The sequence below is a fragment of the Anneissia japonica genome, unplaced genomic scaffold, assembly GCF_011630105.1.
Source record: "Anneissia japonica isolate Jap-2015-1 unplaced genomic scaffold, ASM1163010v1 scaffold1829_len478734_cov173, whole genome shotgun sequence".
NCBI classification, from domain to species: domain Eukaryota; kingdom Metazoa; phylum Echinodermata; class Crinoidea; order Comatulida; family Comatulidae; genus Anneissia; species Anneissia japonica.
In genome coordinates, this window is record NW_022717183.1 from 320,630 (window position 1) to 346,147 (window position 25,518).

A 25,518-nucleotide genomic window follows, 5' to 3' on the forward strand; every position below is an offset into this window, starting at 1 on the left:
TTAAAAATGTGCATAAATATATGACATTTTGTTTGTTACGCGTTAATAAACAAAATTGTTTTAAAAATGATGATCGAGTTGTGTCTTTGGTTTTTGAGTTCGTTTGAGTCATTTTCAAATTGCTTTACTTTTGAATTCCAATCTCGGAAAGAGTTTTTCTTGTAACTCTATATTTCCATAGTGTTATAGATAGGCCCAGAGCAATATGAACCATACTTACATGAATGTATTGTAATTAGTTTTGTTTAATTAGTGTCGTAGGTTCAAAGCGACCTGATGGATCTGGGGTTAGAGTACGGTATGTAGGCCTATCAGACAATTTTTTTAACAATGGCTAAGGTATAGGCCTATGACCCTACAGGCCGTCGGGATTTCTTTAATGGTTATTTTCACAACTAATTTGCTTATTTAATTTGTTTATGAATGCGGTGGCTAAAGTTTCGATTTAGCATGCGCTTTAAACTTTCAATTCACGTAAAATTGAAAAAAAAATTAAAAAATAATTGTCTCTACTACCAATGACTGCTAAGATATGAAAATCCTAGTTTTAAAAATCTATTTGCACTATAAAATAGTTTGCATTTGAATGGTTGCCAAGATACAGGAATCCAAATTCAAAATTAATTTGCAAATTTTATGCTAACGATATCAACTAAAAATGGTATTTTCAATCACTAATTAAACCACATGCCATAGAGTAAAGTTTTTTAAAAAGCCGCAACTCCTTCGAGATGTGGTTGCCAAAAAGAGCACTATACGCCCGGGGCAGATCCAAGGGCCGATATAGAGAAAACTAGGGGAGTGCGGCATGCGCGCGTCCAGCATACCCTAGGAAATTTTAGTTTTCTAGACCCCAGTACGGAGCCCCTAAAGGGACATGGTTTAAAAAAAAATTAATTATTTCGAGGGAACGAAATAATATTTCGTTCCCTCGAAATCATTTCATTCCCTCGACGGCATAATATTTGGAGGGAACGAAATATTATTTCGAGGGAACGAAATCATTTTGAGGAACGAAATAGTATTTCGTTTCCTCGAAATATTATTTCGTTCCCTCGAAATATTATTTCGTTCCCTCGAAATAGTTTAATATTTTCTTTAACCATGTCCCTTTAAAGGCTCGACCGTATACTATTCCATTTTTAAACTTTCCAAAAGGAGCCGGCCCGGTCCCCCCCTAAGTCCGCCCTCATGACTATAAATTTGCATATTTAAGCTAATTTTGCAAATGAAAAAAAAAATGACTCAAGCAAAAACTAAAGTGATATTACTGTATTTAACCCCCTTGTCTACGGCCATGATGATCAGTGTACGTTGAAAACATCTTTGGTAATTGCTCATGCAGAACGAAAACTTCTTTGAAGTGAGAAGGTCAACATTTACATTCAACAAAAGTAATGTAGGGCCTATGCTGTCGCGTCCCGTAGCAACGAACTCTGTTCACAATGCGAATGTCTAAACAGGTTGGTTACTGTATTCAAAATGATATACTTAGGGCTAGGCCTAATTATACTAAAGAATTAAACGTTGAAGATTTTATATTCAATTTTGGTTTATGTCCCTAGGCCCCAGTGTAGTTGTTTGGTAGTAGTACGCCTAGCTTAGGTAGGCTAGTAGTACGTACCCTTGGCCTACCGGCCAACCTAGCCCCTCCTGCCTACCAAGGCCTAGGCCTAGGCTTTTTCTACTTACTACATACCGTACTCGCGCGAATAAGCGCCCCCTAATTTGAATAAGATTTTCGGTGCTAATGCACTTCAGTACTGTAACACTTCTATCTTCAAAACTTGTCTTTTTACCTACTGTGTGCTCCTAACAATATCTTACGATGTTTCTTCATTCAGATTCTGCTTAATAACATCGGTTTTTAGCATTTTATTACTCTCTTATACACATTATTACTAAAAACCGCTGCCTATGGCTCCATCCGTCATCTCCAATGGCGAATTGGCGATCGAGCCTAATACCAAAGAGTATAAATAGAACAAGAGAGCAAAGTCCCGTTCGTAAAAACGGTTGTATATTCTTTTTATTACCCAGTGCAGCGCTGCGCAGCGCGGTAGAAGTACGCCCGTTATAAACTCAGTAAGCAGAAAACAAAAGTACAGTATCTTGTGGAGAACAGATAAACAGACAAACCGACCGTGTGCGGTGGAGTACTGGGTAATAAAACACATACAAACGTTAGTTGGCGTCCTACACTAGCTGCGTATGGGCGTATCGTTTTTTTATGCTCTCAATGAGCGTTGTTGGCTCTCTTGTTCTATTTATACTCTTTGCTAATACTGTTGCCAGAATTCAAACTTTATGATTTGGTGTTGCCAGAATTAGTAAATCAAAATGAAGCTTCAGATATTCAGAACTTATTGTAGAGCGCAAGACTCCACTACTGTCCAACAGTATGACAAGTTTTGGGTCTAAATGTAATAAAGGGTCTAAGTGTAATAATTCTTGGGTCTAAATGTAATAAATGTCCTATGTGTAATAATTTTTGAGTCTAAATGTAATAAAGGTTCTAAGAAGAAGGTCCTAAATGCAGTGTAATACTGGCCATGATTGACAAATGATTGATTGATTGTAATAATTTTTGGATCTAAATGTAATAGGGCCTACTGTACAGTTCTTATGTGTAATAATTTTAGGGTCTAGTGTAATAAAGGTTCTAAGTGTAATAAAGTTTCTAAGTGTAATAAGTTTTGGGTCTAAATGTAATAAAGTTCCTATGTGTAATAATTTTTGGGTCTAAATGTAATAAATGTTCTAAGTGTAATAATTTTTGGGTCTAAATGTAATAAATTTCCTATGTGTAATCATTTTTGTGTCTAAATGTAATAAAGGTTCTAAGTGTAATAAAGGTTCTAAGTGTAATAATTTTTGGGTCAAAATGTAATAAAGTGCTATGTGTGATAATTATTGTTTGTTCAAATGCGGTCATACTAATTACCGTCAACAGGGCCGCCAAGAGCGGCTGCAGGCCCCGGCATTTGTCAGCCGGGGGGGGGGGTAATGGACGAGGTCCCCGACGAGGGGTCAGATTTCCCCAACGAAAGCAAAGTGGACGTGGTCGACCATCGATTAAAAGGTTTCGAAAGTGGTCCTGGGGGGCGAATCCCCGGAATATTTTGACAATTTAGGAGTTTCAAAGGCTTATTTATTCGACTTTATAGTCTACTAATATGTAGAAAATACATATAATTTTTTTTTCTCTTTGACGAATTGTGCTTTTTCTCCCCGACGGAGAGGGGGAGCTCTCCCCGACGGAGGGCCCTACACCCTCCACCCCCGGCGCCACCCCTGGGCAGATCCTTGTTGCTTGTTGAAGATTGTTGAGGGCTGTGATGGTTGTTGACTAAAATGGTCCTAAAAGAATCGGTCACACAAAAACAATTTCTGATGGGAATTCGATGTGAATGCAGCTTTAGTATGTAATAGCTAAATTGTCCCTAAATGTAATATGTCATTATTAATATTGTACTGTACCAGAACAACGATATAAACAATACAGATAAAAATACAAATAACAATTTATGAAAAGGCATCGCTTTTAACAAAATGAAAAAAAAAAAAACCTGGCAACGAACAGAGCTGTCCTTCAAATTGGATAACAACCTGGCAATTAATTATTTATAAACAAACATCGCGAGTCGCTACCGTCATGAATCGCTGGGAAAGAACGTTGTTTTTAGCAATAAAATGCTAAAAACTGGTGTAATTAGTGAGAGAACTGGATGAAAAAGAATCTTAAGATATTGTTAGGAGCACACAGTAGGTAAAAAGACAATTTTTGAAGATAGAATTGTTACAGTACTAAAGTGCATTAGCGCCAGATTTTCTTTTTAGCAAGTCAATAATCCAATCAATCCTGGGACTGTGGTTGTTGGCATGATTTGAGATGTAGAGTGGAAAACTGACTGACTCATACTGACTGGAAACACATTCTTCTTCAGTCAATATCAAAATAAGGATATTATATTTCTCTTGGACAGATGAGAGCTCCGATCCCTGGACAGATGAGATCTACGATCCCTGGACAGACAGTATATTTCCAACTTTAATCTTTTTACATATTTGTCTATGTCTAGTCCTATTCCTCTTTTTCTTTTTTCGAAATTAAGCACATTCTCATCTGAGTTTTCAAGAAAAATACAATGATCCTGCCATCCTGCTAATCTCAATCGGNATGGCCAACAAGCTAACCACTACCCACCACTAATTGCATCTGCTATTTTGCTGTTATGTAAATATTCACGCATTCTTGTTATGAGCCATGTTCTCTGGACGATCTGCTTTTCTAACCACCATTCGTAATGTCCTTATAATCTTGTTTTCATTCAAAAAGTGCCTCTTGAACTTTTTATTATTAAAATAATTTCCCATAAGAACCCTCGATTTTCATCTATTTCGATAAGTGCCCCCTCAATTTTCACTCTGTTTTCATAAGGGCCCTTTTAAATAAGCGCCCCGTTTGAATAAGCGCCCCTCAGAAAGTGCAAAAAATATTTTAAGCGCCCTGGCGCTTATTCGCGCCCTGGCGCTTATTCGCGCGAGTACGGTACAGGCATACAGGGCGCAGGCTAGAACTACCCAGGGCCAACTCACTAAACTAGGCAATGCTGGGTTGGTAGGCCGATGGGTATATGCCAGGCCAGCTAATAAAACTTGGGCCTGTCTATAATAATAGTAACTTATAATTATGTTCTCGTCAACAGACCAATCAGAACAGTGCACACAAACTTTGTTGTCCGACTAGGCCTTTCACATTTAATGTGATTACTGGTTTACTGGTTTCCCCTAATAAATACTACGGGAGGACGAATGCATTCCGTCCAGGAATAAAAAAAACGTTTTTTGTCTGTTTGTTTAGCAACCATATTGCCTTCATTGACCTGCTTGTGTACTGTTTGTGTTAACTTTTCATCACAATAATAAAAAAACAACGACAATAATAATAATAATAATAATAATATAATAACATAAACTCTTATCTCATTATTCTTATTCGTAATTTTGTTGTTAATAATTCTCAATCACATGGATTATGAAAAACCTGGATTTCGCCATGATGGGAGGATAGTATTGTAATGTAATACGGTGGTCTTTTTTAATAATAGGCCTATAAAATGTAAAAAGGATTTGAAAATAAGTTAGTTGGTTACATTTCATACTCTTTGTTTCTCGTTGTTTTAATTTAAAAAAAAAAATTGGTTTTGGAATTTCGACATTAAAAAACATGAAGTCATTACGGTAGCTTGATGCCTATCAAATAACTAATAAAAATTTACCAAAATTCATCAAATATCCGTAGGTCCTAGGCGGCTCCCCCACCCCCCCAGCCAAGTGAGGCTCGCTTCGCTCGGCTAGCCTCCCCTGTCGGGGCCTTTAGCCCCACCCCCGTCGAGCAGATCCTGGCGCCATCACTGGATGATAGGCTATTATCAATTTGAAGCATTTATATCAATTTGAAGCATTTAACCATCCTATTTTACATTCACCAATTAAAATTTTATTTTTATTTTCTCCTCTGTCTGGATGATTTTGCTAACTATTTGCTAAACAAGAAAACAAAATTTTATTTTTATTTTTGTTCCGCCCTCGTCCGATAATCTTTAAAAAAATAAGTACGCAAAACAAAGAATAAAAAATATCTCGCCCTAGCTAGGCCTAGTATATTTACACTGATGTTTGGTAGGATCTTGGCAGCAATATTCAAGGAGGCTATAGGGAACATTATATTATTTTAACAATAATAATAATATTAATAATAATGTTAGATTTATATAGCGCTTAATGACAACAAAGCCTCTAAGTGCTTCACATTACTACACCTGGTCATTGGATTAAGCGCCTATAGAACACAAACTCGAGCTCCCTGGCGGAGTACTCCATAAAGTTGCAGCAGCTACAACAGCGCATTGTGGCATTTAACCCTACCAGGTACTCATTTATACTCCTGGGTGGAGAGAAGCAATGCAGATAAAGTGCCATGCCCAAGGACATAAGTGAAATGCACAGTGAGGGGATTGAAACCCCAACCTTGAGGTTGGGAAAGCAAACCATTCCCACTGCACCAAACCACAGTTTCTGATGAAAATTTCCATGTAGGCTTAGCCCTAGAGCCGCAGTAGAGGGAAGAGTAGTCATGCATGGTCTGGATTGCTGTTGTTGGTTGAAGTTTCTTAGATTTGTGTGTAGAGTGGTCATTTCTTTGAAGCTATCAAGGGAAACTGTATATCTACAGCTAGTTGCATACTTCAGTTGAGTGTGTAACCTAAGAATTAGCCTCGGCTGACATTCCAACAGCAGCAATGGTGCCAACATCGTAGGCAGCGCTGGCAGCAAAGTAAGAATAGCAAGCGTAACATTTTATCCCAGAAGATTTTTATCGAGCATTTTAATATTTTTAACTTGGTAAAAATCAATTTGCTTTTGGAAGGCACCTTATAAATGCCTTATATAGCCTAATTATAATAATGATAATTAGTCTTAAATATTATTATTTTTAACAGATTCTTCTCTCGAGGGCAAAGAGACGACTTAAGTTAGTGGAGTATATCGACCTTTCAGATTTAGAAATCGGTGAGTATTAAGGTGGTTTTCTTTGTGACCCAAAAAGTTTTGCCGTGAACAAATTTGTCTAATCGTGTCAGTATTTTCCACTACATGAGTGAAAAAGTTTGTGATGCATTTTTCACTGTGTTGTATGCAATGGTTGATATGTATATTCCTTGACTCGCTTCTGCGCTCATGGACGTGATAAAATGTTTTTTCCTAGCTTTGTTTTGCTTGGTATTATCTCGCAAAAGTAGAAACTGTTTGAACTTTACCAAAGTGAATTACCACAAGTCAAAAACCGAACAATCTGGTGAAGAACTTATGCATGAATACAACAATAACACATGGAAACCCAAACAACAAACACTAAAATTTAACTACTTAAAATAGCTTACTGCCAAAACTCTCAGTAAGTTTACATCAAATTGGTTTATTATCGACTAAACCGTTGATCATTATAAGCAGAAAAGATAAAAATTACATTAGCATTTAATGTGAACATAGACTCACCTCAGCAGCTGAATGCAATATTAGTGCTTTTAAAGTTGCTTTTTTTCTATTAAATCATTTGCGAGAGAAATGGGAAGAGTATTTTAATAATTTGAAAGATTGACCATTTCATTTCATAACACACCTAAAATAAATCCTCATTTGATTTGTTTTATGAAAGATAAAGTTGTCTACCTTTCTTTAGAATGGAACAGCCCATCTTTCAACCAATGACAAAATTGTATTAGGTAGAGGCCTACAATGGAATTTCAATGCATGTCACATGCTATGAAATCCACCAATCAAATGACAAGGATCTATTTAGGTGTGTTATAAAAAACAATATATTATAAATGTACAAAAGTATGGTTAATTTGTATAATTTGTGATTTGTGTAATTTTTAGAATTTATATTTATTTATATTTATATTTCTATATTTGCCATTTTCTTATTTTGATGTAAGTGGGATTACTCCAAACCTCATTACCACTCAGACTTAAATCTTTATATCTAGATATCATCAGTTTTCCGATCTTAAAATGTTGCTAGTTGGTTGATCTGCATTAGATACCTTAAACATGAATAATTAAATAATACTAATTATTGTTTTTTATATCTTTCACAGTTGCAGTTGAGTGCCTGTGTTACTGTCCAAGTTTACAAAGTTTAAAATTGAGAAACAATTATATAGATGTTGTCTGCAATTTAACATCTTGTAACCAACTCTGGAACATAGATCTAGGAAATAACAGAGTAAGTTAAGGCAGTACACTAGTAGAGGTCATAAAGTTAACTATGTATTTGTTCATCAGTTTTGCAGTTCTAGTGTTTGAAGCGTTTGCCTTTCAATCTTATACTAATGTTATCATAGTACTAGTAGTAGCCTTGTGTACACAGTACATGATAAAATAGTAAAACATGTCATTTTTACCAAATATTTATGTGCCTTCTGGTCATAAAAGTGACATAAAATTTAATAAACGCTTTTAACTTTATTTAGCTAGTTTTTCGTTGTCTTTAATCTGAAGGTTACAAATTTAGATGGTCTGTCCAGATTTGTTGCTCTTGGCTTGGTAAATTTATCAAATAACAATTTAACATGGGCTGAATTGATGAAGATTCGTCATATTCAAATCTTGGATCTTCATCTGCATGGCAATACCAAGTTAGAAGCTGATCCTAACTGTAAGTAATACTATTTTTTTCATAGTCCCACATGATAATTGAACCCATTTGAATTATGCTAAGACAGTTTTAAATGTAAACATGCTTAGACCTGATTACTTGAGTGTAACAATAATTTCATGTTTTTACTTCCTCAATTTATATTTATTTTTATTCCTAAAATTACACCCAAGTTATTGGGTATCTCATATCTTTGTCAATTTCATTTAATTTAAATAAAAAGTTTTTCTCAGGTTTGTTTTATCATCAGTAAATGGACATTCACAGCAACAAATTTACATATTCAATCATACATTTATAAGTATGAAAATTAGTATTAAGTTATTCAAGGTAACTAAATTACATATTAATGATTGTGTATTTAATCGTACATTTATAATATGCAAATTTGTGTTAAGGTATTCAAGTTGCAACTAAATTGCATATTACTGATTGTGTATTTGATTTTGTCTTAGATCGTATTCATGTTGTTGACTCGCTACATAACATCTGGATGCTGGATGGCAGAATTATTACATGTAAGATGATTTTTTTATTTTGTCAAGTTATATAATATAAGTGAGCACTAGCACTGCAAGGTTTTTATATAACAGCAAAACAACAGAAAGTCCAAAGTCCTTCATTATTTTCTATGGGAAGAATGAAGGTAGCTAGCCATACAGGTTGTGAGTTGTGACGGTAGGGGTGTAAGATTTTGCACTGTAAATGCACGCAGAAATGTTGTCCTCTTTCCTCTCAGGAGTATGAATGGATAGCTTGTAGTGTGTTGCAATAATGCTTATTTGTATTGGATATTTGTATTGCTGTAAATTATTATATTATTAATTTGTGCATGTTACATGTAGCATCCAGTTCCAACTATCTTTAGAACAATGAGAAAAGGAGAATAAAAAAATCAAAAGAAAAACATAAATAAAACACAAGAATGTTTAAAGGGAAAAAACATTATAAGAAATGAGTCTTTGAATCATTTTTTTGAAAATGAACTGAGATGGAGATTCACAAACATGTTTAGGGAAAGACTAACTCCATGGCGTAAGCACTGCTAGTAGTGCCACATGATTAGGGATACTCCCCAGCAGGAAGAGGAACAGTTTGTAGGCTGTGCGCAGCTGCCAACGTGGACTAAGCATATTTTATTATACACCAAACACAAACTGAATATTGAGTACAAACTTCGCTACTAACACCCTCTATTCACACCTGACAAAATGTAACAAACAAGTGAAGCACGCAAAGAGTTATCAAGACTTTCCTACCGAACTGACCATCATCTTCATGCACGTGTATTCAAACCTCACACAAGATTTTTTTTTATATATCTTGTTTATAGTGATTGCCCGCCAATCATGATGATTTTAAATAAAAATAGAATTTTATTTTTGGCCAATTAGCACACTCGCCACCACAAAAAATGGAAATTTCCGGAAAATAATAAAATTTGTTCCTTATTTTTATTATGCCCATCACCGCTGACTTGAAATCTCCAAAAATAAGATACCTGTATGTATATTCCCTCCTAATTATATAAATTTAAAGCATTTAACCATATTTATGTAGTCAATTTATGTTAGAAAAGACAGATGCTACCTTTTTCATTGTAGCTAGTCATAATTTTAATTTAGATCAAGTTAGCTTTAAGTATTGTTAAACCTTTTTTTTGTATTTGGCGGTTTATGGTTTTGTTTTGTTTTTTGTTTGATTTTTGTTTCGTTTATGCTGCTAGTCACTTAAAGACGGGCACTTGCTGCACACGACGGTTCTATGAAGAACACAATGCGACGACATGCGCGCAACGGATCGTTTTTAATGACGATCCGCTCAGACTCCCTCCGGCAATCAGCAGACGTCGTGGCGTCACAAAGAATGGAATTGGATTCGTCGTGCCACAGGCTTTACATTCAAATTTTAGCTAAGAAAAAACATTAAAATAATATTGGTTTTTTCAATTGTGCATATTTGTTTTTAATTTAGTTTAATATGTTTAATATAATTGTATTTATGTACCTCACAGCCTTTTGTAAGAACACCCACAGGGTGAAAGAGTTTCGTGAATAAGTAAAGATTATTATTATTATCATTATCATTACTACACCGTTTACATTCAGCAATAAAAAAAAAAATTTTTCTCCACCTTCTGGATGTTTTTTGTCAAAATTATTTGATAAATATGAAAAACAAATTGTATTTATATTTTATCTCTGCTCTCTGCTGACGACCTTTAAAAAAATAAATTCGCAAAAGAAGGTTTAAAAACGTCTTGCCTTAATTTTTAACTAATTAATAACTTTAAATTCTTACCTTTTTATATATATATATTTTTTTTTCAGCAAATGAGAGTATTCAAGTGGAGCATTTCTTTGAAAAGTCATCACTCTCTTCACATCCAGTTGTGAGTTGTTATATTTTTTTTAATTGTGATATGTTCACATAATCATGTGATTAAATGCTTACCTTCCCATAGTTACCAACCTTCTCGCATCGTGTGGGAGGATTCCGCATTCCAAAGTGATTTTGGATGAAACACGCATTTTGCAGAAAAACATGCGTGATCATAAATTTGTCACGCATTCAGCACAATTGTCTCTGCGAAATTCAGGGGAAAATGTATTTAAAATTAGAAGAAATTGGTTTTATTAAATATATAAGAAAGTCATGCAGTAGCTTGAGTCAATAGAGAGTTTTTGTTATCTCGTTTGAGAATCAATTCAGCAGGGAAAATTTCTCTTGCCCCACCAAAAAACCCAGCCAACCACGTACTTAGTAGAATCTAGTCGTGTGCGGTCTTGCGCGTTCATTGTCACAACCAAACGTTGATGTGGCTGGAACTGGTCCACACCGGGATCCCCCCCCCCCCACACACACACACACTTAACTGGTGCAGTCAGGCATTTCAATTCTCTCAGGTTGATAACTATGCCTTCCAATTTATGAGCCCCTCATGGCTGTGAAACCCTGAGAAAACAAGGGGCTAGCCAAAGATGGTTGGCAGGCCTGAAACACACAGTATTGTTTTTAATTTATTTTTGCGGTGCTAAGCATACCGTAGATATGTCAGTACATTGTCAGTACACTTTCCATCCATGTAAAATCCTTGTAAAAGTCCTGTTGGTTTAAGAAAATCACGGAGTAACAATTATATATATTCTAACAATATCAGAATCACGATGTTTGTTTTTTAATTTCTTTCTCTTTTTATCAATAACACGGGTAAAAACAAGTTGTCACTAGTTAGTTAAAAATTAGGGCTAGGCTAGGCTAGAATGGGTTTGTTTTGAAATATTGCGTGTCCGCAGTGATAGCAATGTTACATCTTGGTTATCTTTACAGGTCTTGCTGAGGTCTGTAAAGATTACCGAGCTATCACACGGATGTTACATTTGTTTTACATGGATATGCATTCACATGCTCTGGTTTGGCTTTCTTTAGTAGCAGGAAGTTTCAGTGAAACATATTTGAATTATATCTTTCATTTCAGCGGCACAAACTTACAAAAAAACAATTTGTGACAACAGCTATGAAAAGGATTCAGGTAGAAGGGTCATATGGTGAGAGGGTAAGTGCATGGAATATATTTTATATACTTTTTGTTTAATCGAGAAGTTGTAAATGTGAGGCATCACCACGAAATTAGATGCATTGTTGGTGAAATCAAATTGAGATATTCACCAAAATTGAGCATTGAGTTAACAGTTAGCTAGTTGTCTGAGACTTTATTGTATAGACCGCTTTAAAATGCTTGTTTATTATTATTATTAAAGTCAAATATCAAAACATTTTGATTTTAATGTTTTTTTAATAACTTGATACATATATTTTATGATTGTATTATTTTTACTTTTTAACACTATAACTGAAACAAAAGCAGTTTATCTCATTAATGGAAATGTCCCCTGAAAATGTGTTTCCCCATAGTGTTAAAGGAAACACTTTCCTTCATTTTGTGACCAAAAACAAAGGAGTTCTACTTTTTTTGAGGAAGCACATAATTTTATGAATAATAGGGATGTTTCTAAAAATTAAAATTGAGTTTTTGGTATTTTTAGATTCTGCATGAATTCAACTAAACAGTGCTTATTTAATTTGAAATTGGTTGAGTATTACCGAAGTTATGAATATTTAATTCATTGAATATCAGCCATGTAGGTTTTGAGAAAACATCTTCCAAGACTCAAATTCAATAGTTAATATTATTAAGAGTTGTATTTTAAAAAATAATTTTAATATATGTTACCACGTTACCACAGGATCTTACTCTTAAATAATGAGAAAGATAAGACAACAACTTTATAACACAAAGGCTGGATATTTAATTGTTCTTAATTTTTAAAACCTAAATAAGATAATATAAATTATAGATAACCTAATAATTTATAGTTAAGACATGGAGTTACAATTAAATTCATGGTTACACATACTGTACATCAAAGGTTCCATTCCTAGAATTACTTAGTTTTAGCACAGGTTTTCTGAAATACAGAATTCATCTAGACTTATCTAAACAAAGGTAACTGAAGATAAATACAAAATACATGTACCGAAAGGTCCACTGATTAATCTCAGATAAGAAAGTATAATACATACTCCAAGTATTGAAATACACGCCATCACGATGGCGTGTATTTTAATACTTGGAGTATGTATTATACTTTCAAATACATGTACATACCTGTTAAATAATGGTAAAGATAAGACCACAACTTTATAACACAAAGGCTGGATGTTTAATAGTTACCAGCCAGGAGGTCATCTCTCATTCTCTTTGAGGTATGTACCATTACAGGGGTTTCATTATAGGTGGATTGTTCCATTTTGTTACTGGTAACATATACTTTTCAGTTAAATTTAGTGATTGATATTTTGTTTGCGGAAGTGTTTTTCAAAATATTTTATTTTATAAAATGACAAAACATGAAAAATTTCAAAATTCTGATTCTCAAACACTGATGGGTACTTTTGCGAAATTAGATATTATGACAAAGGACGGGCATTCGCCAGAGCCAGTCACAAATTCTTTACGCTTGAAAGAGCCTTTTTAAAATCCTCATACGTATTCTGTACAACCCCATTTTTGGGGAAAGTTATTTTTTGGCATCGAAACCAAGAAAAGTATATCTCTTAACACCTTGGTCAACCTAACATTAATATTCCATGTGGTCTTCATAGCCACATTTTTCATAGAATAGCCTGTGCACCATTAAGTTACTGGGTGCAGCTAAAAAAGAAGCATAATTCTCCCAAAAATTGATTGATTGTTTCTACTTTTACTTGTTACAAAACAATTGATATGTTTTATCTTTTATCTTATTAGACAATGCATCTGATGGTTCGGTTTCCGCAAGTTGAATGCTTGAACGTGGACACTGATATACGCAGGATAAAATACTTGGCATTCAACCTACAGCGAGACCTCTTCCTTGCGGAATGCTACGGTGAATGGTGGGTAACTACATTCAATTGTGGGTTAGTCACTTTTTAAATTTTAGCTAAGAAAAAACATGAAATTAATATTCATTGTTAATTGTTAATATAAAATTAGACTTATTCCTACTGTAGCAGGAGAGGTGCCAAGTTTGCCCGACGGGTGTCCAATGTCCCTGACTACAGTGAATGGAGCGCTGTAAATTTGTGGTTAAGGTGCTCTTCTTATATAACCGCAATTTCTTGGTTCAGTCAGTCATGGCAGAAAAATGTCAGGAATTTTTTCACAACCAAATAAAGAGACTTAAGACTCTGCCTTGGTCTATAGCACTGAGTTTCCAAAAAAAAAATAGCTCTTCACTCCACAAACCTTGATAAAAGACTTATTTATAGGAAATCAAGGTGGGGTTGGGGGTGGTTTCTGTCTAACTGGGGATTACAGTTTTTCTCTGCCCACAACTGTGTGATCATTCTTTCTCTGTTTCTGAAGGTCAAATGAGGATAATCTACCGTGCAACTTTCTTGAGAAGCTTATTGAGTGCAGGCCGAGTGATTGTGAACGTTTTAACGTCTTGCTACTACTATTAGTAGCGTCACTGGAATTCTCATTCCCAACCATACTCATGGAGGAAGCAGTTAAAGAGGCAAAGCTCGTCAAACTAAGGTACGCTCAAATGATTGCATTTATTTTATTTAGTAATATTTAATACTAATTATTGCATAGTTACAAAGTGGTGGTAAGTTGCCTTACAGCGTTACAAGAAAAATGATGAAAAATGATAGTGTCTGAGTTTTGTGAGTAGATTTGAACTAATACTTCGATGGTCTCTAGCAGCTTTGGTCTGTAATTAGAATAATAAAGATATAAAACATTTGTTGATTTAGGACCACAGAAAGGTTGAGGTGGTATTTAATTAGACGGAGACCTGTACTTTCTGTTGGAGACAAGACTACTATGATCATCATGATTGACCTAAAAATGTTGATAATTTAAAATTATTGAAATTATAATAATAAAGGTAATATCCTTATGTGCAAATGTTATATGGCATTAAAATTCCATTATTATACTTAATTGTATTGTGTATTTTTTTTGAAGTACAATATTAATTACTGTTGTATTAATCTTCCACAGTAATGTTTCTACCATTCACCTGTTTTTGTTGCCAAGAGACATAAGAGGACAAATTTGCTCTTTGTTGTTGAGTGCAGTAAAAGTTGATCGAGATGCTAGAAAGGTAAGAAATGCAATACCACCACCACTGAACTCAACAAGCATTTTTGTGGTCAAGTTAATAACTTATCATTTTATAGCTATCATAATCAATCAGTATTTGTTAATTATTGTCATTTTATTTATTAAAATTTTTAAATTGTATTGATTTTAAGGCTATTTGTTTGTTCCAGTATTTCAGTGTCACCTTATGTTACATTATATTAAAGTCCAAATATTAAGCATGGAAAGCATCATTAATGTAAACATCCTGAGGTCCCTGACCAGTAGCCTCATGTATCATGCATCTTGCAACCGACCACTAGCCTCATTTATCATGCATCTTGCAACCGACCAGTAGCCTCATGTATCATGCATCTTGCAACCGACCAGTAGCCTCATGTATCATGCATCTTGCAAATTGGACCCCCTAGGATAGCGTTTTCATGATCGGCCCTACTTTCTGCCCGCCTTTGAACATCTCTGGATCCACCCCTGCATAGACCATGGGAATGGACTCTTCTATTATTTTCGAGGGGCATTCTAGTTAAGGACAGTCATAATAGTTTGGTTTAACTCAGGTATAGATTGCTAATTTGTGTAATCCATGCTTTTTCTTTTTACTTTTCTAGGATGATGGTCTTCATGATAGACTCTACCTGTGTCTTTACTACACCATAACTGACATAATAAAAAGAATGCATGCCAGGCCCGACAGTTCACCAAAGCATGTCTTAAAACGAATGTAAGTACCATATACGATAGTAAAAATCTTCCTGTGGCAACAATAAGCGTGAACCTCTTTTGGAAAAAATACCCAGAACAGCAGCACACATTCTCAGTATATTTAACCTTTCACTACTAATGAAAATGATATTGCCACTATTATTGCGAAAACATTGCAACAGTCTGCCGACGAATCCATCTCCGCTTTCTGATTTGCTGATTGTTGATGGCAGTTTGAGCAGATTATGGTTAAAAAATCATTTTTTTTCACGCGCCTCCCAGCATCTCTGTGGAATCGCAATGGCTAATGACCATTTGTTTTATATTTTACTCAAGATATCGTCAGTATCGAGGTTTGTTAGCTGCAGAAGTAGTCCAGCTTTTCTGCATTGTGCCGTCATTCTTTGACTTGATGCAAAACGACCCTGGAGTGATGCAGCTTGTGTCAGCTGCGTCTGGTGACGGAGATATGCCACAAAAAGTCTCAACCCTAATGGAGAGGATCATTGAAAGTGGGGTAAACTAGACATCTATTTTAACAGGTGTTGGTTTGATCAGACTGATTGTGTATTTTGGTGTCTGTCATATCTGATCAAACAAATCATGTGGATTTCAATGTCTGACAGTGTTCTACTGTATTACAGAAGTCTCATCAAGCTTTGTCTTTTGAGTTTTGACTGACTTTGGTGGTGCTCAGAATGAATCATAGAATTTTGTGTGTGCACAAGTATTCTATACATTTAAACATATAAAATATAATGTGAGAGATTAAAGTAGAAATTGGTAAATTAAAAAATGTTACAGTATGAAGCCTTTCGTAGTGGAGTTGAGGCATGTTGTGGCAAAATCACTAAAGTTGAAGCTAAAACTAGAATTCAAGTTATCATTTTTTCAGATACTTGAGTATGTACAGCAATTTTAAAATGGGGGGAGGGGCCCATCCATTAAATTTGAACATTTTAAGTTGTAGAGGGTACAGCACCATTTGAGTCATGATAAAGGTGATTATTAGTAAATTGCTTTCAATATTCATGCATAGATAACTACCAAAAAAACATTAAACTGTTTTGTTGATCATTTCCAGAGCTAAGACCTTGGGACACAATTAATTAAAATATCATACTGTACAGTTATTTTTTAACATTTAATCTGATGATTCATAATGATTTTTATTTTTCAATTTTTTGAGCTCCATTATTTTATGGGTAATTTACTCAATGCTGGCCTGTGCCAAAACATTAGCCATTTTTCCACTAAATGCCTCAACTATTCACAAAATCCAAGCATCACATTATTTGAACCCTGGAATTATTATTATTAATTGGAAGTTAGGTTTATTAATTGGAAGTTAGGTTTATTAATCACCAAAGCTGCAAATGTTTTCTAACCCATTTACATGTGACCTCCACCTGAACAAAGTTGTTTTGTTATTTTCAGGGAAATTCTAGACGGATGGTGGAAGAAGCTAGTGAATTAATTATGGCATCTATCTACGAGAATACAAGGAATGTATTTGGACACAAGATTCCAGCAAAAAGCCAGTCAAGATATGTTTTATCTGTGAGATTATCAAATATTATTTGACAAATACTATTTAATTATTTATTTAATCTTTCTTCATACTGTAGGCACTTTCAGTACCATACTGATATTCAAAGTGGTACAGTGACGAGAAACATATATGCAGTGTAACTAAAACAATGAATATATTAATATATAAATATAAAATAAAATGTAAAAAAATTATTTTAAAATGATTTTGGAATGAAGAAGTTGATATCTCTTCGCAATAAATTATTAATTTGTGTGGTAGTTATTCCAGCATTTGGATAATCGTTATAAAAAAGTTCTTTTTCCCTGACTGATATTATACATTCGAAGAACCAGGTTGTTATGTGTTTGGCTATGTGTTCCTTATTATTAATAGTGAGTAATATTATTAAAGTTAAATTTTGAAGACAAATATTGAAGAGCATATCATTTTAAGCATTTGAAAGTCCTAAGAAGTAATTTTTCATTCCAAATCACATTTAGTCTACTCCATCCAATGGCACTTATAATTAACGGGAGTCTTATTATCAAAAGTAAGTAAAATCCTACCTAATCTATTTATAAGAATTACAAGGGGGTTTTTTGAAAACAGTTTAACCCCCCCCCCCAACTTTGAACCCAGATCCACCCCTGATTATGACCATTTTTGTCAAATTATATTTGATAGTCTGGACAGGGTTTGATAAAAAATATAACAGTGTGTTGTTTTTTGCTAGATACAAGAAGCTATTCCACGGCGACCTATGTCAACACCACTGTATTCGAGTAGTTTACTTTCTGAAGGCCGTAGCCACTCAGCTAAGTCCAGAAAGGTTATTGGGTTAAATCCAAGGAAAGTTGTGGCTAAAAAAGCTCCTGTGTTGGGTGAAAAAGTACTATTAGGCCCTCAAAACCTAGGGTTTATCATTGCCCTACCAGAGTCAAGTATTGCACTGATACAGCTGGAGAACATACCAGGTAGGTACAGATATTTCTATCAAAGTATTTTCATTTTTATAATTCTATTTTTTAAAATTTTTATAATACAAATAGTTACTGAAGCCAATCACTTAAAATATTGAGGAGATCACAAAGTGAAGTTTATAACAACTGTCAAATCATATACATGAGCATAGCCTTAAATACATTTAAATTTGAATATAAAGATTCTGTATTATAATATACACATTCTTTTCAAACGAAATGCGGACAAATAGTTGAAAATACAAATTATGGAGTTTGTTGAAATAATATAATTCATGGTTTGTTTAGTTATTGCATTTTACTTATATATATTTATCTTATTATATTGATCTCCTTTATTTTAATCATTGCCTGCTAGATTTAACACCAAGATTTAAAGGTTTGATATTAACTATATTGTTGATGTGTTATAATGTAAATCATTGTTATGCAACGCATTGTTGTAGCACACCTTAAGCTAATTCAATGAATGCTTTTATATATTTTGTGCCAGCATAAATTTACACAGTGAAAATTAATACAATAGGCATTAAACAAAGTACATTTCACATCATTTGTACAATTACAAAAGCGAGTCTTTTAAGATATTTTGCCTAATACACCACAATTTGTATCGATGAGCTATACCTTCATTATTGTATTAGGAGTTTTGTGTAATATAATAATAATAATAATAATAATAATAATAATAATAATAATAATATATTGATTGATTGATTTGATTGAATGATTGTTGACTATTGTCACATTCCTCAAATGTATGTTTTACTTTTAATTACATACCACACCTTTGATTTTTATAACACACTAAAATCAAGTATTAATTGTATACTTCTGACAAATAATAGTAATTATAATAATGATAAAAATAATTAATAATAATGATTATTACTTAACATAATGTTTGATATGCAAATTATTTTTTATTTGAGTGATGAGGCAAATAACATTTCTCTTTAACATGTTTTCAATTTTATTTTGTAAGCTAATAGTTTGTTATTTTCACATTTTGTACTCATGTAAGCACAAAAAATACACAATTTGAATGAAGTATGTGTTTAAAATAAATTAGTAAATAAATTTATACAATTTTGGAATTTTTTTTAAAGAATTATAGAGGACATTGACCATCATACTGGTTTATATGGAAAAAAAATTGCTGTGTTTACTTTCCAAGTCATTGTACAAAGGCCCATGTGCCTACGTTTGAAGCTTTATTGCTACACTTTACTCACCCTGTTAGGTTGGCAATGAAACCTTTTGATATCTTTATATTTCATTTAAGCAGATCTCCCAGAAGTGGTTTCTTCTAACTTATAACCAAGTCAATTCGTCCCCATGTCAACTTGGCCCCAAGTCAACTCGTCCCCATGTCAATTTGGCCCAAAGTCAACTCTGCCTCAATTTACTGTATAACAAATTTTATAATCATTTACTGTATTATAAATTTTTGTTTATACAGTTTTATTATTGTTATATGGTTGTAAAAAAAAAAGGAATCACAAAGGCAACGATAAAACACTTTAATTTTGGCATAGTTATATGCCAAATATTTTTTGGTAATTGTTTACCGTAGTAAATACACAGTATATTGGGGCTCAGTTGACTTGGGGCCGAGTTGACATGGGGACGAGTTAATTGGAGGCGAGTTGACTGGAGCCAAGTTGACTTGAATTCACTTACACTTATTATACAAACTAATATTTATTGAACACCAAGCTTTCTTTTTTGTGCAATGAACTTTTTCAGGATGCTATTTATAATACGAAAATATCTTAATCTTTTTTATAGCACATAGTGGTTCCATGATTTCCAAGTTTAAGAATCATAATGATTTCTACTCATATGTTAATATGAAAGGAATGGTCTTCAATGGAGATTTTGGTTACTGGAAACCAAAAAGAACAATTGGAGACAGGTAGGTGTACAGACCCTTCCTATTAACTTGATACAGTTTTTTTTTGTTTTTTTTATGAAGCCCGCCTTGGCTATGCCCGCCCCTACTGCTACATCTGATTTTATGTAGTGTTTCCTCCTGATCAAAAGCCCAGGTTTTGAATAAGAAGATCAGTTCACACACAATTTTCAGAAAAAAAAAAAAAACTAAGATTTGCTTTGATTTTGGCATGCCAGTGTTGAACACTTACCAGGCCTTATCGAAACCTTTTTATGAGTAGAAGATTCCCAAAGTGTAAACCCATCTTCCTCCCTTCTCCCCTGCTCCCCCTTCCAAAAAAAAAAAAAAATGTATAAATAAATAGATAAAAGAGAAAAAAAATTAATTAATTTTATGTTTAGTAGGGGGTGGACTTTATAACCAAAAAACAATTATGGTAGTAATGTATTATGCAGTTTGTCAGTTTTATGTAAGTATACTGAATGATTGTTTTTTAACATTGATGATAAATATGTCAGTTACATATTACCTGTTAATATTATTATAATATGCAAATCCAAAAAAATGTAGCAATAGTAAGTTTTACTTACAAGACAAAAAACCAGCAAGGAGTTCATCTATTGTTTTATCTTTTGTTTTTTCTTTTAAGAATTACTATGGAGACGACAGTTGAGACAGATTTCATGCCACCAAATCCCCCTAGTAGCCCTCAGCAAGGCAGAAGCCCTAAGGGGTCATACATAGGCTTAGCAGTGGAGCCACAGACACACCCAGTAAGTTGAAAGTAATCGACAAATTCCAATACTTCTACAGTCCATTGTGGTTGCAATGTGGTCTTACACACTACCACTGAACTTGGTTGACTTAACAATACTCACCAAGAGCCCTTAACTAAGAAGTGTTTTAAAGATGTTTCACACATGGCCACAGGCTGTAAACGAAACTCGGTACCCTTTTGATTTTTTTCATAGGCAGTGGCATATTCTGGGGTTGTGCAGGAGGGGGGGGTCTTCCCCATTGAAAAATCACCTCATATAAACTTATTTTGGAGAGGTAGCACCTTTTCACTTAATCATTGAATTTTTACTTCACCTTCAGCCTCCCCACAAGCACCCCTCCCCATCAGGACCCCTCCCCTTCACCATTTTAAGACTCTAGATACACCACTGAACATAGGAAAACTTTACTGATTGTTTTATTTACATTGTTTATATTATTCATTTATCAATTTTTCCTGGTCTTCCAGCAAAATATACCACCATCAATCTCAGAAGTTTTACTTGAAAAGCAGAGAAATTCTGTTTCAAGCGCAAGTACAGTAAAGTCTATAGTTAGTAGAAGCAGGGACTCCCTGGCTTCAGATGGACCAGATAAAATCCAGCAAGTTAAGCAGAGTACCCTATCCACATATGACAGCATGAATGATGAGTCTGATCTCAATAGCGCCCTCTATGATAGTGTCAGGAATGCAGTTGAAACATTGAATAGTAACAGTAAAGAGGTAATATAGAGCATCTTTTATCTTTTTATGTAAATTTGTTTGTATTTTGTTTTACCAATATTGTGGGGTCAAACTAAATTGAAAGAGCATCACTAAAAAAAGCAGTAAAAAAAAAAAGAAAACATCAAAAATGTCTTTGAATGGCTACATGCTTAAAATCTGTGATTATAGTAAATAACATAGAGATGACAATCAAACAAAAAATAAAATGCATGTTTTGAACAACTAGGTTTGGACAGTTGCCACTGGCCATCGTCAATACAACGTTGCTCACCTCGCCCCCGGCTTCCACTGAGGGGGTGAAAACTCGTGCCTGTCTTGTATGACATGTATTGGGTATTGTCATATGGTTTATGAGTACTTCAAATGTTTTTTTCATACCGAACTGTCATGAGCCTTCATTGTTTGTTGCATATTACACAACAATACCTTGAGAGAAATAAAAATGTGAATGGGAAAATCCAAAGGAGAATACTACAATTGGTAGAGTATTCAAATTAGAATCAGAGGGTGTTGGGTTTGATTCGTGATGGGGAAAAAATACATTTTATCTAAAAAAAATTTGCACATGAAAAAAATTGCCTGAAATTTTGCTATGACAAAATGAATATAAACAACTATAATGTGATGTTGAATAAATTATGGCATCATACTCAAAATTGATATGCAATAGACCGAATCAGTGCCTCCAACTATTACTGGTCACGTGACGTATTATAGTGGGTACTAAATGTAAATAGCCATATCGTAATCCACAGTGTGCTCAGTTTAAACACAGTATATTGAAAGAGTTATGATGTTTTTTAGACAGCGACCCAAAATAAAGTAAGGCGGTAGGCCTATGTTTTGTTTTTTTTTTAAATTAGTGATTTATATTTGGCAATCTCCATGCATTTTATTTAGGCTCTGAAATGCTGCTAGTGTAGGCTATATTACATTACATTACTCACTCATTAATATTAATGATAATAATTGTACTGTAAGAGTTAGTTTTAGCGCCATTTGCTGCGAATAAATTTTGAAAGTTGTTAAAGATTTAATTTTTAGCATGTGTCATCTTTTGTGTGAGGTTCTATATTATATTGGCAACAGGCAGAACACATTAACATAGATATGGAGAAAGCAGACCTGATTTCTAACCAGCAGTTAATTTACAAGCACTATACCCTTTCATTACCATTATTAAAGTTATTATTATTGTTGTATAACATGTTTTGCTAAATCCCTTGCAGCTTACTTTTACTGAGTCCATCAGTGATGTTGAACAAACAAAAAGGTAAGACAGAGTATATGAGAGATAATGATTCATATTTTCTTTTTGTTTACTTACATGTGTTAAATAGCATTAAATTAGCATTAAAGGATATTATTTTATAATATTATATTATTATTTTTGTTATTTGTCTTCTATGAATTACATTTATATAATAATTTTTTCTAGTAACATATATTTTTATTCCCAAAATTTATCATAATCATTTTGATTATTCATATTTTTTGAATAGTTGTTTGGCAGACAAGTCCTGTAGCCATTGTGTGATGGCAGGATGTGTGGCCTGTAGATCCCAAGATTCTCTTCACAGCCATGTAATGCACAGTGACAGGTATGGTACCCCTTAAATTATCAACATATTTGACCTCCACTATTTGTTTGGCAACATATTTGACCTCCACTATTTCCATAATTATGCATAGCGCCAAGTAAAGAATGTTACATCAAATAGAAAAACAAAGTTCATTTCAGTTTTGGTTCTAGTTCTGATTTTGGCAGTTCTACTGATTCTCTATTGAAAAAGATAATAAAATCTTATTCCTTATAGTAAACATGGTTGACCTTTGACTCGGGAGAGCTCATCCTACCTTTGTTCAGCTGTTGTTTTTCTTGGTGCTGGGTGACCAAAACACCCTCCCCTTTCATTTACTAAAGGTCCAGTGTACACATCTGGCTTGTGTGCACCTTAAAAACCCATTGCATCTTTCGGAATAGAAGGGGGTTACCACGATGCTATGGTTCATTTCAGCCCATGTCACTGTGGAATGATATGAACATGTAACTACTATGAGCGCCTCTTTACGGCTGCTAGGTAGTCACAAACCACGCCCATAAGCAATTCCACGCAATGACGCTGTGTGTTATGGGTTATTCTCCTACCTACCCATCTAGCACACTAATAGTACAGTCAGCACTTTCTCTATATTTATATACTGTAGTTCTAAAGTAGTCAGCAAGGCCCACCTGACTATTGACCTTCGACCTGATGGTGAACCTACTCAAACTGAGATTGAAAGAATTGAGATGTGGGATAAATCTGTGAAACAGAATTACAAGCCACGAAAACGAGCAAGTAGTGCGTGTAAGTTACCTTAAAGTGCAAGCAGTTTTTAAATATTCAAGAATCTGTATCTTAATCATTCCTGAGTTTCAGCTTTTGTTTTTTTTTTTTTTTTTTTTTTAATCAGTACAACATTTCAAATGTTTTTTCATCTGGTGCCTGGCTTTTACATAATCATATATGATGTCACCATGACCATATTAAGGCATGTCACATTTTTTTGTCAGATTAAAAATTGGTTGTCTGGACAAAGCTTTAGATTAACAATAATGATTAATAATAATATATTGCTAAAGATTTATATAACACCAGATCCAAATCAATGATCAAACGCGCAGTGCACTCTTGTTGATTAATTATGATTTAAGTATTTTTAATTAGATGCACGTTATTCAACGTCAATGATGCAAGACTATGACAATCATCGGAAGAGCAGCAGTCCTGTAATGATCCAAATGGGCAATACTTGGTTGGCTGGTGGTCATGACCTCCACTACATTACTAAAAAGACAAATCAAATGAAACTTAATCATATACCAGGTTGGAAGCAAGGTTTACAAGGGCGCCCTCAGTCATCAAAGTCTTTTACAGAAAGGTAAATTTTATTTAGTCTTATAAGTAAGTGGACAGATGAAAAAGAAATGTACAGTCATTTAAAAGGATAAAGAAGGTGGCTCAGCGATTATTACTGTATATTGTATAGATAATTGTTGAATTCTCTTGTTTCACAGGATGCAGAAGAAAATTAGGAACATCAATTCAGCTCATCCACGACTAGAACACGTTGCTAGTAAGTGAACAACATTTAATCCACAGGCACTCTACCAGACAATTTAATCATTTTCATCTACCTGTTACTCGTACTGCTCTTAGCTCTTACTCTGGCCCTGTGATGTGGAGTTTTCTTCCCTCAACCATAAAAAATTCCCTCACTATTAATATCTTGAAACGTCTCCTGAAAACATCATTACTTCAGTTAAGGTTAACAAAATTGTCGATAAGTCTAATTTGTATTAAGCTTTGCTTTTTTAGTACTCGTCACTCATATTTTTTTTTTTTTTTTGTATTGTATTTATTGGAATTGAGTGGAATAAAAATTGAATTGAATTGAATGCCTGCGTTGATTGACAGATTTGTATTTTAATGTTTTTAAATGTTTAATATGTTGAAATTTATACCTCGGTCTTAAGGAAATGAAGTTACTGAAATACATGTCCCTTCCTTTTAAAGACTCTTCCAGTTTATAGACAACCTCCAGCTAAGGACCACTTCCAATTAAAGACTACTTTATTGTTTTCTCAATAAAATTTAAACCTTGCATATAAAAATACATTGATAATATAAATACAATACAAAAGCCTCTCATTTAATCAATGATCCCCCACTTCACCACCCCTATTTCAACTACAGTAGACAACATTATGCTGATTCGACAACCGACACCTATGTCTGCTTAAAACATGTAAACAGCAAGTAAAATACTTGACTAAAGGTAATAGAGAAATTATGTCAACCAAACTTAACAAATTTCAACATTAAACAAAATTTTTTGGATTTTTTGGAGGATCATAATTATACCGTGATTCTATTATATATCTTATAATACTTTTTGTGTTTCTCTTCCCTTTGGTGGGGTTTCTTTTTTGAATAAATTAAATTGAATTATGATAAATATTACTGTATATA

The 25,518-nt window shown here is 33.9% G+C and overlaps 1 protein-coding gene across 3 annotated transcripts; it reads left to right on the forward strand.

The window, feature by feature from the left end:
• Window positions 1-1,290: 1,290 nt before the first annotated feature.
• On the forward strand, window positions 1,291-24,767 carry LOC117110139. 3 transcript variants are annotated; one of them, XM_033252746.1, is made up of 23 exons: window positions 1,291-1,463; window positions 6,507-6,576; window positions 7,668-7,795; window positions 8,071-8,227; window positions 8,683-8,745; window positions 10,558-10,619; window positions 11,706-11,783; window positions 13,539-13,690; window positions 14,139-14,312; window positions 14,784-14,886; window positions 15,494-15,606; window positions 15,924-16,104; window positions 17,025-17,147; window positions 17,855-18,095; window positions 18,460-18,480; window positions 19,893-20,019; window positions 20,648-20,771; window positions 21,245-21,499; window positions 22,732-22,775; window positions 23,005-23,103; window positions 23,711-23,853; window positions 24,214-24,427; window positions 24,564-24,767. In XM_033252746.1, the coding sequence occupies exons 1-23, from the start codon at window positions 1,446-1,448 to the stop codon at window positions 24,628-24,630; spliced, it is 2,757 nt and encodes a 918-aa protein (XP_033108637.1). In that variant the 5' UTR covers window positions 1,291-1,445; the 3' UTR covers window positions 24,631-24,767. The 3 variants fall into 3 exon arrangements, with proteins under 3 accessions (XP_033108637.1, XP_033108638.1, XP_033108639.1); XM_033252748.1 differs by having other exon boundaries at window positions 1,296-1,463; window positions 13,539-13,666; window positions 24,564-24,764; XM_033252747.1 differs by lacking the exon at window positions 18,460-18,480 and having other exon boundaries at window positions 1,292-1,463; window positions 24,564-24,766.
• Window positions 24,768-25,518: the final 751 nt, after the last annotated feature.